We start from the raw sequence: 19,068 nt of genomic DNA, 5'->3' as shown, positions 1-19,068 counted from the left end.
AAATCATGGTCTTACAACAATCTGTAACCCACTCTTTGTCTTATGATTAGAGTGGTGTAACTGGCCACTTCATCTCCAATGGTCCCTTAGAATACATGCTCACTATTTATGCTAAACTATGTTTGACCTTCTATTTAGCTACGACACTGAGTATCTTTCCCAGACCTCAGGAAGAGCTCTGTGTAGCTCAAAACCTTGCCTCTCTTACCAACAGAAGTTGGTCCAATAAAAGATATTACCTCACCCACCTGGTCTCTCTAATATCCTAGGACTGATAATACTGCATATAAAAACATTGCCACACATGCCCAATCTATTGCCTGCTCACTTTCTGTCATACCTCTCCCTCTGCCTCTCTGAATGTTATTTAGAAAGGAGCTGAAATGGGCTCAGCAATGCATTTTAATGCCATTGTTTTGCAAGAGAAATGTTGCATTTAAAGAGGAAACCAAACAACTGTCATGTCATGACAGTTCTCATAATGAATACATAGATCCTTTGTTAGAATGGTATCTTACTTTGGAGACACAGTAGCCAACTAATAAACGGACTGGCACACTTGTTTGGATAAAAAAGCCATAGCTTTATTCAATCCAATACATATAAGAAGACAGGCAGAGAGCCATCTTACGAGCCTTGTTTTCTGCATGGTCTGCAGAGCCCATTGGTCCAGCAGGGTCCGAAAGCCCCAGCTGGCCAGCATCAGTTCTGAGCTCACTGCAGGGCCAGGACACACAAGCTTGGCTGCACCTTCTCTCCGCCAGCCAGCCTAAATATAAAGGGCACAGCTAAGTAAAGATGTCTAGGTTTAAAAGATTTTAATCTATGTTGTACAGGAAACCACATCTTGGTTAAACAGTCCTGGGAAGTCACAGGTGATATCTTTATGTGAAAAGAGATTGTTCTTGTTGAGTTAGGCACTTTTGAAAAGTTTACCCTAAGTGACTTAAACTCCTAAGTCCGATCATCAAAAATGACTAGGCATTTAGCAGCCTAAGTCCTACTGACTTGCAGTGAGACATTGGGATGGTCTACATTGGGAATTTATAGCAGCATAGCTGTATCTCTCAGGGGTATGAAAAATTCTGAACTAAACCCTGATATAGACAGCACTAGTGCTGCTGTAGCAGTTTAAGTGTAGACATACCAAAAGGCTCCTAAGTGCCTAAGTCACAGTGACACTTCCTTGGGGTGCCCAAGACAGAGTTACCTTGTTACTCACCCTCCCTGCCTCAGTATGAGAGAGACTTGCTTGTGCTTAACTGCTCATCAGCTCCCTGACAACACAAGTCTGTTACCCACCAAAATAATCTCCTCAGGGCTCTGCTAGCCTTATTTTGCCTTGTGGGTAACAAAAGATATACCCCAGCATCTGAACCCCTCTAAAATCATCCCCTGCAGTATTCTTGTCACTGGACACTCACAGAAATGATCAGGTTTGCTGTCCCCAAAGGGAACGGCATACTTCAGCTTGTTTGAGTCTACTGAGGATTCACACTCTGCTTAATACCACAGCACTGAAATATATTTATAATAAAAATGAGAATAATTTTATTAGAGCACAGGAATTCAAAGATTCAAATGAGTAGTGAGTAAGAGTATTGGAAACAAAATAGTTACACACAAACCAAAAGTATAACATGGTTATTAGCATCTAAACTTAACTTTAACAGGCTAAAATCCCTGTCTAAAGTAATTTGTCACCTAAAGCAATCTTTCCCAGCGTCACCAACCCACGTGGCTGGGATTGGCCATTCATGGATGTAAAAAGCACCTTTCCATTTTCTCCCTCAGTGACTCATAACAAAATGTCTTACTTGTCCACCAGTGATAGTCCAGTAAACCTTTGAAGTATATCCTTTCGCAGTGCACCACCAGATAAAACTCTTTTCTCTCTTTCCCGCGCCCCCCCCACTGCTTGTTTTCCTGTCTACTCCTTTCCTGTTGACCTCACAAGTCTCTGTTAACATGGAATGCAAACACAGCTCCCATTGTGTTTTGTTTACTATGCTTAATTTACATGAGAGACAGGGATAGGCGAATATGGGTCTGGCAGAAAACCTGCATGCTAACTCTGCTGTGATACAGACTTTAAAACATTTTCAGAATGTATACATAATTCTTCATATAGTGTCAGTACATATATTTTACACAGATATTAGTGACCAGTATGTCACCAGCTTTCATTTGATACCCTACAAAACACCGTTTATGAATCAGTACCATGAAAGTGGTGCATTAGTAGTAGTGAGTTTGTCAGGCCTGAGTTTTATAGAACAGTTGGCAGTGAAGCGTTTTCCAGGTAGAGTCAAAATTACTTCTCAGAATTGAACACTTCTTGACAAACTTTCTGAACCTGCTAACTGCAACCAAGATATAAATTCTTCTCTAGGCCCACCAGAGCTAGACACAGGATTAGAGGACAGATTTAAAAAAATTTATTAGAGCTAGTGTTAAAAAATGATATAATACATCGGTTGAGAAAAGAGTGTCTGTAAATCTGGATATATTGCTTAGTTTATCCACAAATACAAAGTTTGTTTTAAAAGTCATAAGATACATATAGTGCATAATCAGCAATAACCCAAATTTAGATGAATAAATTTAAGAATACAGTTTAGATATTAACATCCAAGTATTCAGGTACATCACTCGCGAGAAGTTGTACAGAGAGTTGGTTGTGGAAAGCAAATATATCGATGAGTGAAGATTGTCCCTCAATAATTGAGAATTTAGGGTAGGTTGTCCATTTAGAAAGTACAGTCTATCAGGGAAGTATTTCAGATATTTTACCGACTGCATTTCTCATCGGAACTCCAGCTCATCCCTCCTGGTATTGCTGATGTCCAGTGATGTGTTTTATGTAGATGTCCCTCAACCATCTGATGGTGTCAGACACCATGAGTTGCCACATCAGCCGAGTATAGCGTTGACTGATTCCGCATTCTCTCAACACTCGCTGGCTACTGGGGACCCATGTACCCAAGGCTCTGATGATCAGCATGTGTCTGAACCTGGTAACTCTTAGCGCTCAAGGTTTCGGCCAGAGGGGTGTATTTCTCTACCTTTCGAGCTCAAGCGTTGTGGAAGGCTGCGGTCCTGTTCTCGAAGGACACTGTGACATCCACCACGATGATCATTTTCCGGTTCTCATTTGTGATGATGATGTCCGGTTACAGTTGGTTGTTGGTTCCGGGGATGGTGTAGTTCACGGCAACCTTCCCTACGGGTGGCAGGATGGTTCTGATCAGGCGATCTTGGATGACGTTGTGTCGCAGCTGCCAGGCTCTGGAATGGGGCTTGCAGCTACTTACTATCCAGCCTAACCCAATCAAACCTTGTCTCATCTCAGCTAAAAGTAAAGTTGTGTTGTTGTCCGTTTGCACAGGGCTATCCAGGTGCACAGCCAGATCACTGCCAAAGATTACTGCTGCCATTTCTAATCCATTATATTGTGGAGGAGATGATCCTGTTCAGGCCCCAGGCTCCCAACCATTCAATTTGCTGAAAGCTAGCCATTATCCCTGCCCTCTTCCATATCCAATCGTTGGCCAGCAAAGGTGCAATAGCTTTTGCTTAACCACCTTCATTCACCACATTGTCATATTAATCATCTCTGAAGGATGTTACAAGGGGGACAAAACTAGTTTCTAATATGAATGAAGCATAACTGTTAAGCCTCAGAAGTTTCTTTTTGTTTCAAATAGTAAACAATTTGGACATGAATCTAAAAGCAGCAATAGCAGAATCATAGAATCATAGAATATCAGGGTTGGAAGGGACCTCAGGAGGTCATCTAGTCCAACCCCCTGCTCAAAGCAGGACCAATTCCCAGTTAAATCATCCCAGCCAGGGCTTTGTCAAGCCTGACCTTAAAAACCTCTAAGGAAGGAGATTCTACCACCTCCCTAGGTAACGCATTCCAGTGTTTCACCACCCTCTTAGTGAAAAAGTTTTTCCTAATATCCAATCTAAACCTCCCCCACTGCAACTTGAGACCATTACTCCTCATTCTGTCATCTGCTACCATTGAGAACAGCCTAGAGCCATCCTCTTTGGAACCCCCTTTCAGGTAGTTGAAAGCAGCTATCAAATCCCCCCTCATTCTTCTCTTCTGCAGGCTAAACAATCCCAGCTCCCTCAGCCTCTCCTCATAACTCATGTGTTCCAGTCCCCTAATCATTTTTGTTGCCCTTCGCTGGACTCTCTCCAATTTATCCACATCCTTCTTGAAGTGTGGGGCCCAAAACTGGACACAGTACTCCAGATGAGGCCTCACCAATGTCGAATAGAGGGGAACGATCACGTCCCTCGATCTGCTCGCTATGCCCCTACTTATACATCCCAAAATGCCATTGGCCTTCTTGGCAACAAGGGCACACTGCTGACTCATATCCAGCTTCTCGTCCACTGTCACCCCTAGGTCCTTTTCCGCAGAACTGCTGCCTAGCCATTCGGTCCCTAGTCTGTAGCTGTGCATTGGGTTCTTCCGTCCTAAGTGCAGGACCCTGCACTTATCCTTATTGAACCTCATCAGATTTCTTTTGGCCCAATCCTCCAATTTGTCTAGGTCTTTCTGTATCCTATCCCTCCCCTCCAGCGTATCTACCACTCCTCCCAGTTTAGTATCATCCGTAAATTTGCTGAGTGTGCAATCCACACCATCCTCCAGATCATTTATGAAGATATTGAACAAAACCGGCCCCAGGACCGACCCTTGGGGTACTCCACTTGATACCGGCTGCCAACTAGATATGGAGCCATTGATCACTACCCGTTGAGCCCGACAATCTAGTCAGCTTTCTACCCACCTTGTAGTGCATTCATCCAGCCCATACTTCCTTAACTTGCTGACAAGAATACTTTAGTCTACGTCAAAATCATATTTTTCAATCAGAAAGAAAGTTGGACAGACATGGTTTGATATTTGTGTTTACTGCCCTGTTATATTTGTGTATACTTTCTGAAGACTTTATCTACCAGCTTTCTACAAACAAGAATATTTATCCAATGGGAATAAAGTAAATATTAAATTTTAAAATGTCACTATAGTTTTTGACTACAGTTACCAGACCTGAGATCACCACATCATTACTGAAACATGTAAGAATGATCTGAATATTGGAAGTATTATTTCTTAATTTTCCAGCATTCAGTTTATCGCTTAAAAAAACAAAATAAAACAAAACCCACCAAACTCAAAACTCTTATGTTTTAAACAAACACTACTAAAGATTTGACCAGCATCAGAACGAGTTACATCCTTTTAACCATCTACCTCTCCAATTCTGGAAAAAGTAGCAAGCACACTTTAGGTAACTGTATATTCATAGCTTTCCCAAACATAACAGTCAGAACCAATTTATATTTGTTGAGGCCAAAGAAGTATTTATTTAAAAACTGGAGAGAAAATAGAAAGTTGAATAGATTTGATTTTTAAATGGGTCACTTATTCTAATGATAAAGGTCTCCGAGGCTAGCTTTTCCTTAAATTACTGAAGAGAAAAGTAGTATTATTCGAGACACTTGAATAACCATAAGAATAGTTACTCTAGGTTTAAATCAGTTTCATGTCTGATTCTCCTACTACCCTCAAGAGAGATTGTTTTTCTTTCAAGTCCAGAAAGAAAAATATCTTTCCCTTCATACTACTGAAGTATTGTGGAACACACAAGAGTTGTTATGGTGTATGAACTGGCAATATGGAGCATACTATAGAGTGTCCGAAAACAACAACGAAAAAACTATAGGTTGTTCATTTATTTGACTACTAGGACAGATTATAGTTATGTAATGCATCAAACAAAGCAGATGTCAAACTAAATACAGTTCACAGTGTTCTGCATGACACTGCATGTATAACATTCTCTGCAGAATCCACTTAGAAAAAAAGTCAGAGTAAAAATATGTTAAAATGGAAAATAACTTCTATAACAGGCTTAATAGTCTTCAGCTAAAAACACAGAAATGCTGAATTTACCCTAATTATATTTTTTTTATTAGCTTTCTAGAAAAAAAAGTCCTTGATATGGAAGACAAGCACACATTTCAGCTTCAGTCAATCAAGGATGAAAAAGATCAACTTCAAGTACTAGTATCCAGACAAAATTCTATAATAGAAGAACTAGAGAAACAGTTAGTCACGGCTACGGTAAACAATTCAGTTCTGCAAAAACAGCAACATGATCTGATGGAGACTGTTCACAACTTGCTTACTATGATAGCTACACCAAACTGTAAGTGAAGTATAAACACTACTATATCAGCTGAGTAGCACTCACTAACTTTATGTATCCTTACATGTTGTTCTATCTTCTCCCCACCTTAGAATCTCAAAAATGCCTTTATGTATTGTATTGTCTTAAAATCCTGCATCAGTTAATCGTTTGACTCGCTATACAATTTAATATCCTGAAGAGGTAAGCCCATTAGTCACAACCCCTTCCCCCCCCCCCGGCCAAAAAACAAAACAAATACCCCATATATTCGTTTCCCAGTAGTCAAACCCAACAGGGATGCCAAGTGGCACACAGTCTCAACATGGCACAAACATCTGGCAGCTTTGTCAAACAACCCTCATCCAAGCTGGATCCTTGCACATCCAGCTGGGCTGCCACCAGGGGTTGTAGTTTCTCTTCCTGAGGATCACTGTGGGCACAAGCTTTGTTGGCACCAGCAACCTCTCGGTCTCCTCCTTTCAGTTCTCCAGGTTTGAGCAAGGAAGGAACAGCCAGGATAGGCAGCTGAAGAAGAGGGGCTCAATATTAGGCCAAGGCTCCCTCAAGCAAGACCCCAAGCCCACAGACATCATACATCTACAGTCCTGACAACTCCACCCAGACTTCCCAACCCCTCCCCACATACCCCACTCACCTCAGCACTTGATATTCCCCAGCTTCACCCACCTATGCTAACCATAGCTGGCAAGATCTGTGCACTCCACATCCTACCTTACCAGTACTTGGGAAAGGGTGCATTGACCAGATACTGAAGTTTATTGCTATATGCAAATTATTTCCAAGTAAGACTATAGAATCTTTGTTCTTTAGGTTGACAGGGGCTGGGAATACAGTGCAGCATGCATAGCCTCTAAATTTATAATGTCTGAAATTACCCGCCCCACACGCACAATTTAAAACAAATGTTTTCCGTACAATTGAAAGTGTGGATCACTTCAGTATTCTCAATTCAACAATCTCCACAGAACCCAAATTTTAGCTACCATAAATAGTTTGGGCCTACACTTTTACCTATCTGAAAAGTTGCAGCTCAAAAAGAATTTCCAGTGTATTCTAAATATTTATTGTTAAATTAAAATTAAAACTGTTTAAGAGTATTTTCTTTAATAAACAAACATTGGCACCAACTTTGTAGACTCCACCAAAAAACCAAGGAACATATAAATTTAAATGCTGGCTCTGCCACAGCAATTAAAAAGGACAGTCAAATTATGTTTAGATTTTTTCCTTAATTACCAATATCTTTTATTATTGAAAGTAAAAGTTTAAAAATCTAACTTATTTTTAAAATTTTACTCTGTTTCTCTATCTAAGATGAATGCAATATAGAAAGTAATGAAAACAGTCTAGTTTAGCTGATTTGTAGTAATTTCTCTTTGCATTTCTCAAGACTAGGCACAATGCTTCAAAGTCTGATTGCAAATGCAAGCAATTAGTTTTTAAATAAGAAAACATTGTTTTTTGAAAAATCTTGAAGACATATCTAGGATTGTCAATTTTTTAAAAGAAAACAACCCTCAAACTTTAGCCCTATAGCACCTGATAGTATCTCACTGAATATCATTCCTGAAGCTGTGCACATTCCTGCTGATGTTATCTGTTATGCTACTGAACAAATAAGTAAACAAGTCAAACTCATGTTGGCTACAGAACCATTAAACCTGGAGCGGAAAAAATAATGATTGCCAACAAGAAAAAATCAACAGGGAAAGCTTCTAAACTAGCTTACAAACAATAGAGTGTGGAAAAGCAATTATAAAGTTGAATGTGTTCTTTTTATATTTGAGGTAAACTAACTATGTAAGCAGGTAAATTGATAAACAAGCTGAAAATAATAAAAAATTATGCAAGTATTATTTACACACATTTACAGGGTTTTTATCATTGTAGTGTGTGGGCACATTCCTCTCTTTGAATCAAAAATAGGGAACATATATTCTACTGCCCCAACACAGTATCTACTGCAAAACGGTCAAATATAGATATCAGCTAGTCGACTAAATGCCAGGAAATTCCAAACCCTCTATCAACAAACAAGAAGATACATTTTAGATTGCACTTTAAAACATGGCCAGGCATAGGCACAGATGTAATTTTTTTTTTTAACATCAACAAATTCCAGAAGTGAGGAACCCTCACTGAGAATGCCCTCAGCTTCACCCTTGAACACACAGAAGCATTCATGCTGAGTGCAGAGACTGTACGTTGCACACTAGCTGAAACTTCTGACCGACAGTTACGGATAACCCCAGATATGTGTATACTATGGAGAGACCCATCTCTGCAAGCAAAGGACATACTGCTGTACTGGCTAAGAGGCTATGTTTTTGAACTCTAATTCATCAAAAAGAACATGGTTTCTGGTGTAGACCAGCTCCATTTGCCCCCATCAAAAGCTACTGTATTAACTGATTTCAGTTTAAGAAAAAGCTCGTTTATGATTCAGACATCTTGCTCATCTGAAGACATTTGCTCACTTATCAGATTATCACAAAGGCATATAGTTGTACAGATATCTTTGTACATGTTAGTAATCAGTTTGTAATACAGATAGCATCAAATTCTCTAATGAGTTGAAACTGCGCAACTGAAGGAAAAAATATGCCTATGTTATTCTATTCAAGCATGCAAATAGGTATAAAGGAATTGATACTTGTCAAGCAGGTATGTTTGTATCTGAATATTAAGAAGCAAAATATCACTAGCACGTTAAGCTAATTTCCTCTGGTGCTTTCCACCAGCAGGGGCAGGGCAAGAAACCTACTTCAGGACTGCAAAGTCAATATACTGTTACTTCATTACATCATTAATTACTATTACATCATGGTAACTTTCTCTCGGAAAAGAACCTGAGCTCAGAGCTATTTATCTATTTTTATATCCCTTCAATGTCTTTATTTCATTTTTAGCAGCCAAGAACAACTTTGTGGCTAAAGAAGAACAAATCCGTTTCAAAGACTGTGCTGAAGCTTTCAAATCAGGACTTACAACCAGTGGAATCTACACCTTAACAGTTCCTAATAGTGCAGAAGAAAAAAAGGTAGCGTGTTCCCCAAAGTCTGCAACTCTAATTTATCTAGCAAATAAGATATTTTAAATCCAAATTGGGTAACCAGTCTTTTAAACTAATATTTTCTTCATGTTTGCTAATGGCAGCTTATCACTCGTCCATGTGGAAATTATTTCAGCTGAATTACTTGGTTTGAACTCTGTGGGGGGAAAAAAAGCACTTCAAGTGAAATCTTGGGCCCACTGAAGTCAATTGGAGTTTTACCATTGACTTCAGCGGGGCCAGGATTTCACCCCTCATTTCCACATGAACAGTACAGAACTAAACTAATGCTACTGATACCGTAAGGTTCTGCCTCAACATATCTCTGTTACATACACAACACAACAGCTCTGCATATGTGCAACAGCTCACATGCCACAGCATAACTGCCTGGGAAAAAGTAAAAGGCCTGGTCTACACTAACCTTTATTCTCTGGAAACAAAACACAAAACCCCCCAAAAAAGTACCCTTGATAACATGGGTGAGACTACACAGGAGGTAACAAAGGAATGCTAGTGTAGACAAACTACAGTAGAACCTCAGAGTTATGGACGCCTTGGGAATGGAGGTTGTCCATAACTCCAAAATGGTCCATAACTCTGAACAAGACATTACGGACTTCAGCCAGGGTGGACCAAGGGGAAGTTGGGGCTGCAGCCTCAGGGATTGGGGGGAGGTCAGGGCACAGGGCGCAGTTAGGGCTTCTGACCCTAGGGGTCCACCAGGGCTCCCACTGGGGGCTCAGGGCTTCTGCCCCCTGGGAGCACCAGGGCTCTGGGCTTTAGACCCACAGCTCCATTCCCGGCTTCAGCTGGGTAGTGGGGGCACTGGATATCGGGTCTTTTAGTTACGGGGGGAGTGCTGGGGCTTGACAAAGCCCTGGCTGGGATGATTTAATTGGGGACTGGTCCTGCTTTGAGCAGGGGGTTGGACGAGATGACCTCCTGAGGTCCCTTTCAACCCTGATATTCTATGATTCCCCTCATAGCTAAAGCCCTGAGCCCCGGAATGCACCGTGGGGCTGAAACTGGGAGTGGAGCCACAGGGCTCAAGCCCTGATCCCGGATGCGCTCCCCCTCCCCCGCTGAAACTGGGAACAGATCCACAGGGCTGAAGCCACGAGCCCCAGCGCTCCGCCCAGTTTAAAGCCGTGAGCACCGGTGCTCCCAAGGGTCAGAAGTCCTGAGCCCCCACATCCGCCCAGAGCTCTGACTCCCACCCGCCTGCAGCTGCAGCCCCAACCCCCCAGTGGCTGAAGCCCCGAGGCAGTAGTGTGTGTGGGTGTGTGTGTGCGTACGCATGCATGCGTGCTGAGGCCTGATTGAGAACTTCTGGTTTCACAGGGTGTCTGGTAGACACTGGAGTGAACTCTGGTGTTCGTATCTTTGAGGTTCTACTGTCCTGATGTTTTACTTCCACTAACTGTGCTGCAACAGTTAAAATCACTGTATGTATCAGCACACTGCTGTATTTAACACATTACCGGGCTAGCTGCCTCTTCAAATGTACCCTGACTGAACAAGGACAGCAGGACAGTATAAGCAACTTAAGTTCCCTGTAAGCTGTGCGGCCACCATGCAGTCACTCAAGGAACCCGCCCAGGGACCTGCTGCAGCTGGGGTGCCCCGCCTCCGGCCCCCACCTAACCCAGCCCCCAACCTGCCACAGGAGAGGCGCCCCTCCCCTGGGCCCATCTCAGCCTGCAGCCTGGACCTGCCACAGCCCAACTCTGGAGCAGCCCAGACCCAGCAGTAGCTGAAGCAGCCCAGACCCAGGTGCGGCCGGGGTAGCGCTCCCCCGGCCCAGACCTCATAGGCTCATAGATATTAAGGTCAGAAGGGACCACAAGCCCAGGTGCTGCTGAGGGGAGACAGCGCTGAGGGGAGTCCTCTCTCCACCCCCCATAGCCCCAGAGCACCCTCCTGCACTCCAAACCCCACCCCAGAGCCTGCACTCCCAGCTGGAGCCCTCACCCCCTGCACCCAACCCTCTGCCCAAGCCCTGAGCCCTTCATTCCTGGCCCCACCCCAGAGCCCACACCCCCAGCTAGAGCCCTCACACCCCTGCACTCCACTTCTCTGTCCCAGCCTTGAGTCCCCTCCCACTCTCCAAACCCCTCGGCCCCACCCCCACATGAATTTTTATATGAAGATATTGGTGCACATAAAATTCATTCCGCACATGGGTGGGAAAAATGAGAGGGAACACTGTAAGCAACTGGAGCATTCTTGCTGTAAATACCTCCTCAGTTTAGCAGCACCTGCCAGTTCACCAACAGGATTCTCCAGCACAATCTTAGGACCATAAATCCTTTGCCAATAAAGGAAAGCCCAATAAACCATTGATGCTCATCAGTGGTTGAGGGTGAGGTGGGGCATGGGAAAGGAGGAAAGGCAGGCCTTGCAGTCTTTGTCCCTTTACACAGACCACAGTTCCCTCCAGCCCAGCCCTCTCATATGGAGAAAGGCCTAGCAGTTAAGCCATTTTGGCAGTCTACCTTACTCTAAGAAACTGCATGTGGGAGAGTAAATTTAAGTGGTGGCAGAATGCTGTAGGCAGGCAGAAGCTGCCCAACATGGGTGAACACACTCACTGGGGCTCAGCCAGCCCAGCTATGCAGTCAGTGAGGCCTTATCTACATAAGAAAATTGCACTGGTTTAACTAAAAGATATGACTTTAAACTGAGGCTATGTCTACACTACAAAGAGATGTTTTCTTAATTCAGATTAGCTAACTCGTGAGCTAATTTGGGTTAAAATAGCAGTGAAGACATTGCAACACCCCTTAAATTTGAGATGCTAACCAGAGTTAAAAGTTGAGTTGCCAAATTAGCTCATGCAAGTTAAGAACACACCTTTTTGTAGTGTAGACATACTGTTAGTTAAATTGGTGCAAACCCCTGTATGGATACATTTATTTTGGTTTAAACCAGGTTTATTTCAGTTTATTTTAAATAGTTTAGGAATCTGGGGTTTTGCACCACCTTAATTTAAATCAGTTTCCAAAATCAATTTTAAATCAGTGTAACTTCGCCATGTAGACAAGGCCTAAGGGAGGAGTTCTACGATGGCTCTGAGGATAGCTGGCAGGACTGGCAGAGAAGAAGCTATGTGGGCTCTGCAGCTTGCATACAGTTCTGGCAAGAACCACCAGTGCAAGCAGGTCTAGAGATGTAGCAGTATGGTGGAAAAAGCCTACAAAACCTGAGCAAAATGCAACTGTGTGAAACGTTGGACACTTGAGAGAGGTACCAGAGTCAGTTAAGGCCACTGTCAGAAGACAGGATACTGGGCTAGATGGACCTTTGGTCTGACCCAGTAGGGCCATTCTTATGTTCTTATAAGGACAACAGAATTAGGAAGACAGACAATGCCTGGATGCAGAGCCAAAGAAAACCTACAAAACAAAACAAAAATTCAATGAGCATCCACAGGAGTGAGGCTGGATTAATGCATATTTTTGTGTTTTGAGTTTCCAAGGCAATGTTAGGAGTTAGTGTGGTGTGCTCTTAAGTCCATTTTTGGCAAATATTTAGACAATGGTAATGGCTGTGTGTTAAACGATTGCACTAATTACTTCAACACTCCTTCTTAAATCTCCCTCAGCCTCTGGATGGAACTTGGCAGCTTTACATATTTTATAGCCTCATCTGATTTTTATACACCCACAATTTAATAGTGTCTTGGAAGAAAACCATCATAGTCAACTGGTGGACAAACTGACAATTTGAAAGCATTTGACTGACAGCACAAGTTTAAATTTTCAGACTTGTTGCAACAGCACAATGAGTGCTTTAGGATTTAATCTTGCTGCCATATATTTACAAAGAGAAAAAATATCTAATGAGTTCTCATAGCTTTTTTCTGTGGCACATATGGAACTTACAAAAAGATTATCAGAAAATTGTACAAAATGAAAGATTAAAAAAGGGGATGTTTGGAGACACTAATATGTGAATTGATATATCTATCTTACAAGGAAAATTATGTAACATAAGATTCCACTACTGTAATGAAATGAGGGGTAGGTTGGCGTGTTTGAGATACCTAAAAGCAATGGAAGTTTGCATTCACAACTCCAAATGTTAGAAGAGATGCAAACCACTGAATATGTAAGCACTGGACTACAGCAGTCAAACTTTACAGTAAAATTATGGAGGCTCTATGAACAGCTGTTGTGGTCCCACTTTTTGGCCTTTGGTCTTGACTCCACCTTCAAATATAATATATGGGATCATGACTATGTAGCTTGTAAAAACAGAAGTTAATGTGCCTGTTAACAGTACAAGAGAAAACTGATTTATGTCTATTAGAGAGTTTAATAACATGGCTTAAATTCAAAAACATTTTAAGTAACTTTTGTATTGTTTCCAGTATAAGTATTCATAGCATGATTCACCTATTTCTTTAAAAAAAACAAACTTCTGAAATTGTGTGTAAAAATAGTCAAAATATATCATCCTTCTGATTAATTACAATCAAACTCTTTAGAATGCAAAATATACCTGACTGTAAAATATTTGTAGGGCTCATATTTGAATATTTAGTTTTGCAATAAATGTCTAAACAGAAAGACCTAAAATACTCTGAAGATTCTGAGAATGGGGTAATTAGCTATGTTAAAAATGAAAAATAAATTCACCTTGTGTACTGCAGATGGGGAAAAAAGAAGACATTAAGGGAACAGAAAATACATTTTTGTTATTTTTAGGGTATCAAATTAAATTTTATTTTACACTACCCCTACATTTTCAGTCAGAGTCAGTTTTGTATTGACAATGCATAAAATGAAGTGTCAAGAGAAGTGGTGTGTGTATATATATATATTCTAGATAATCAACATGGTAACACAATTTTCTACTGTTTATGATGTGGATTGCCATACAGACCAGGAAACAGAATGACTTCTTTTTATTTGCCAAAGTGCTGCACTACTGTTTATGTTTTCATCTGTTCCTCTTATACTACCTTCTGACCTCCCATTGCTTATAAACAATTTCTGTGTAAACCTATGTTACTGCATTATCAGTAGATTTCATCATAACACAGAATTAAATAAATGTAGTATAAAGCGAGGTGGGAAATGGTTTTCCTGACAGGAATTTTTTTTTGAGATTTTGAAAATGTTCTCATTCTTCATTGGCATAAAACTCCTGGGACCTGTTGAAGTTTTAAGTTACTCCATTTTATACTCAATGTTGCCAAACATCCAAAAATTGAGAGTCAAGTCCCCCAAAACAATAACATTGGTTTAAAAATCATGAGACTAAAAAAAATGGTATCCTTGCATTTGCCTTCTGGTGTTTGAACCTTTAGAAGTCACATTTTCAAGTTTTTCCCCACAGCCATGAAGACTGGAAACCTTTTTTTTTTTTTTTTTTTTTTAAGAAAAGGAAACCTGAGATTCTCAACTAATTGCATGCATCAATGTATCTGAAAACAATCTAATATTGTGCAATGAAGTTGTGAGAGTGGCAACATTATATGATTTGAAAAGTCACGTCACTTACAATTTATGAATTTAAATAGTCCTTGTTGTCTTATTTTGGTGCTGTGGCAAGTATATCCAGAATCTCTCCTTTTCCCTGAATGGGAAACTTTGTTCAGTATTTGACGTATGTTAGTGTTTTGTACATGTAGGAAACACTTAAATGGTTGCTGTTTAGTTTATCATTTCATCATAACCTGTTAGGCAAGGTACAGAGTTTAACTCAAATTGCATATCATCCAATAGTATCAATTTTTAGGGCTGGATCCTTAAAAAGATTTACACACATGCTCAACTTTACACATTGAGTAGTCCCATTGACTTCTCACAATGCATGAAGTTAGGCTCTTTGGGACAAGGACCTTCATACAGCACCTCATACAATATGGCCCTGATCCTCAGTCCACTAATGTCACCATAATACAAATAACTAATCAAGTTTTGTTTCCATATAGTGCCACAGCTGCTAGGTCCTTGAGCCATCAAGCAGTTTGTTCACAAAATACATCAAATAGGTACACACGTGCATGCGCACCCATGCCCAGTTTGCTGTAATCTGAGAGGTTAATATCTTTATTTGTGTGTGGCATCTGTCTGAAGACGCCTGCTGCGTGTCTAAACCTGATATCTGTTTTTTCTGATTCCAACCAACATTACAGTAGAACCTCAGAGTTACGGACGCCTCGGAAATGGAGGTAACTCTGAACAAGACTTTACGGACTTCAGCCCCCCGGAGGGGTGGGGGAGAGGGTTTGAGGCTTCAGCCATGAGTGTGGGGCGGTAGGTGTTAGGGCATCTGACCCTCAGGATCACCAGGGCTTTAGACTGGGGGGCACTAGGGCTCTGGGCTTCAGCCTCATGGCTCTGCGCCCAGTTTCAGCCTTACAAGAGGCGCCGGGACTTAGGGCTTCAGCCTTGCATCTCCATTCCTGGTTCTGCCCCGCAGGGGGGGGAGGGTGGGCGCCAGGGCTTGGGGTGGCTTCACGGTTCCCCAGTTTCAGCGGGGGGGGGAAGGGGGAGCACCAGAGCACAGGTGCTTTAGCTATGGGGGAAGCACTGGGCTGAAACCGGTGCTTCCCGCATAGCTGAAGCCCCAGTGGCCCCCACAGGGCTGAAGCTGGGAAAGGAGCTGTGGAGCTGAAGCCCTGTGCCCCTGAGAATCAGAAGCCCTGACACACCCGACCACCGATCCCCCCCTTCACCCTGCAACTGCAGCCCTAACCTCCCTGCGCCAAAAGCCCCAAGGCAGTTAAGCATTTGCCTCTTTTTTTTTTGGCCTCCGCTATTTCCAGTTCCAGAGGGTGTCTGGTTGACTGGTAAGTCCGTAACTCTGGCATTCATATCTTTGAGGTTTTAAAGTCCAGGGGAGTTGTACCTGAGTAAAGCGTGCTAAAGAAAGTCCTATATACTGATACGTTTTCATTTTAATGTAATCCTTTTAAAGGAATTTTGATCCAATTATATACACCACCAATTAGCCATCTCTCATTTTTCAATTTTCACATAAATTACTAAATGAAAAGAAATCCGTGTCCTTGGAAGCAAACTTTCACACAGTAAATCTACTGTGTTTATTTTAAACTAAGCAGTTGCCCCTGTGTCTTCCCCTTACTCACATAGCCCATCTCTTTCCTTAGGCTTTTAAGATTTTTTTAATTTTTTTTTTTTTAAATCAAGCTATCTTTGTCTGTAATCTCTAAAAATTTTAATAACTCCTTCTAAAGTATCTTATTTCCCTCAATTTAGTTTCTTTAACTTAACCTTTCCTTCTCTTTACTCTTCATCTTTATTTTTCTACTTTGTTATTCTCCAACCTGAAGGACTGATCTTTAAAACACAAAATTATTGAAATATTTATTTTAAAGATAGTAATTTAAATATATATTACATTTAGCAGATATAGATAGGAGCCTGCATCAGTCAGGTAGTTAGTAACAGGATATTAAATTTCACCTCGAGGGCACTGATCTTGAAGTCAAAGGGGTTTACTCACATGAGTAAAGTTGAGTACATGAGTGTTTACAGGTTGGGGGCCTAGGTTGCCAATCAAGATTGTAAGTAAAAAAAGTTTCACTGTTTGAAGGCCATTTAGTACTCTGCGTGTGATTCTGCTCCAGTCCATCTCCCTGTGGAAAGGTCTGTAAAGTAACAACATGCAAAATGGATTTCAGAGTCCATACACGGAAATCTCAGGTAGATATCTACCTTCTCACGCCTTAAAACTGCTATCTTCAGAATAGTAGGTGAGGTACACTGGCACATTCACATTACCTTGCAATACCTTTTCTGCCAATAAAATTGACTTTGAACTCCATGGCTATAAAAGTGGCACCTTTCAAAAGAACATAATACACATTAAAAACCCAACTGATTCAGAAATCTTTGATGTGGAAATATTCATCCTGCCTTTGTTTTAAGATTATATTTATAAAATCAGTACTGCTAAGAAAATCTATTAAATAAGACTAACCCCCCCCCCCCAATCCCCGGAACCACTTCATGTGTTCATTCCTATTAGTTTTGAGGATTTTATTTTTTGTACTTCTGTAGCCACTACAGCGTGCAAGGTACTTTCCAAAGAAAAGTGAAAACTCAGTCTTTAGCCCTAAGATTGTAAAATCTAAAAAAGAAGCATACACTCTTACTGCTCTGGGGGTAGATGAATATTTGCTAGAGCATATAAATATTTTAGGGAAGACATCTGCAGAATTTAAGTAAATTATTCTATTTTATGTGATGTAAAATCCCACGGTTTGAGAACATTGTAAGCTTATTAGAACTATTTGTTTATCCTATTTTAAGGAATTTATAACTTGAAAACAAACTCCAGTGGAACTGAAGTTTAGCCCAAGCTCTCAGGCGATAAGGAAATTGTAAAATTAGGTCCATCTAAATTAATATCCTGCCTCTGTCATTGGCTATACTTGATGGTTCAGAGGAAGGTGAACAAATTCTTTATAAATGTACCAGGTAAATTATACAATGCTTTACATACAGGTACAAATTCTTCCTCACCCCTTCAATGATTAATGCAGTTTGATGAATAAGCCTTGATGACTCTGCCATATCAACATCTTAACTTGGGTAGCTGCTTAATAAACTTATTTACACCCGTTTTAAAATCCAGCCATGGTATTTGTCTCGATTGCCTCTCATGGTAATGAATTTTACCTAGGCATTACTGATTACATAAATCAACTTTTACTGATTTTAAATTTGATCCATTTTTACCATACCTTTCATCATTTTTAATGCTCCAACTTTTCCTTTTCAAAATAAATAATCCTAGTCTTTACTACATCTTATATGCATGCTGTACCAAATCATTAACTATAAAATAGAAGTGAATCAAAAACAACAGGTATAGGGTATAATAGAACTGCTCAACTGAATGTAACCTTATTTACCAATAATGTTAAATAGTAAGGTTGCTGCCTTCAATTTAATAGCCACAAATTTGTCCCTAGTCCAACTCATTTTCTTCCTCTCTTTAGCCTTCCCAACAAGTTTCAATAGCATGACATAAGACTATCCTAACTTAAACACACACCCCAAGTACAACCTATCACTAGTATCTTCTCTACTTTGGATATCCTACATCCTAAGATCAATTGATAAAACCTCTTTCCTGTATTTCATATTAACACTCTTAGAGCTTCCTCCTTGGAAAGTGGTACAATGAACCAGTACACATTTCCCTGATTACTTTATAATTAGGCATAGTCATACACACTTGCTGTGCCCATATACTTAAGGGGACATACTTGTCATCCCAAGATGACCTTCACATTATTGCCACATACAAAGGCTGCAAGAGAACTCAAGGATGAAATCATGGCTCCACTGACGTTAATGGACGTTTTGCCATTGACTTCAATTAACCAGGATTTCAGGAACTCAATACAAAGGATTAAAAAAAATAATTCACAGCTTTGATAGGAGGACATAGAAATTGAGCTAGAGGACAATGTGAAATAGGGAGAGAGCTTAAAGGTCATGCGTAGACATGATTTTGGGGGATGTAAGTGTACCTTGTAACAGTTAATGATAACTTTAGGAGGGAGAATATATAAGAGGTCTCTTGGGGGGGCGGGGGGAGGAGTCGGAGCATAACTATGAAGGAAAATTCTTGTTATCAGGTGGTAGATGATATTCAGTGGTCTACAGGTTTTTTCCCCCTAAATCCAGTCTGAGGGCAGTACATAAAAATATATTCCATTGAAGTATACTGTTTTGACTTATGGGTATGATGATCGATCCATTGCTTTAAGTGGGAATGAACAACTTT

General features: G+C 40.8%; 2 protein-coding genes across 4 annotated transcripts in view; one reads left to right on the top strand and one right to left on the bottom strand.

The window, feature by feature from the left end:
* MCPH1 (microcephalin 1) overlaps positions 1–19,068 on the bottom strand; it is a 231,582-nt gene that overhangs the window by 87,115 nt on the left and 125,399 nt on the right. The gene's annotated exons all lie outside the window — the stretch shown is intronic.
* Positions 1–19,068, top strand: part of ANGPT2 (angiopoietin 2) — a 71,826-nt gene that overhangs the window by 33,084 nt on the left and 19,674 nt on the right. The window contains exons 4-5 of one of the 2 annotated variants that reach the window (XM_084623436.1): positions 6,004–6,236; positions 9,152–9,279. In XM_084623436.1, the coding sequence (XP_084479562.1) occupies positions 6,004–6,236; positions 9,152–9,279 (361 nt within the window). Of the gene's footprint in view, positions 1–6,003; positions 6,237–9,148; positions 9,280–19,068 lie in introns of both variants that reach the window. The other variant, XM_084623435.1, reaches the window with a different exon arrangement.

Source organism: Lepidochelys olivacea (assembly GCF_965140295.1).
Source record: "Lepidochelys olivacea isolate rLepOli2 genome assembly, chromosome: 3".
Taxonomy (NCBI): domain Eukaryota; kingdom Metazoa; phylum Chordata; order Testudines; family Cheloniidae; genus Lepidochelys; species Lepidochelys olivacea.
The sequence above is the reverse complement of the archived record's forward strand: the minus strand, read 5'-3'. Positions and strand labels throughout refer to the sequence as shown.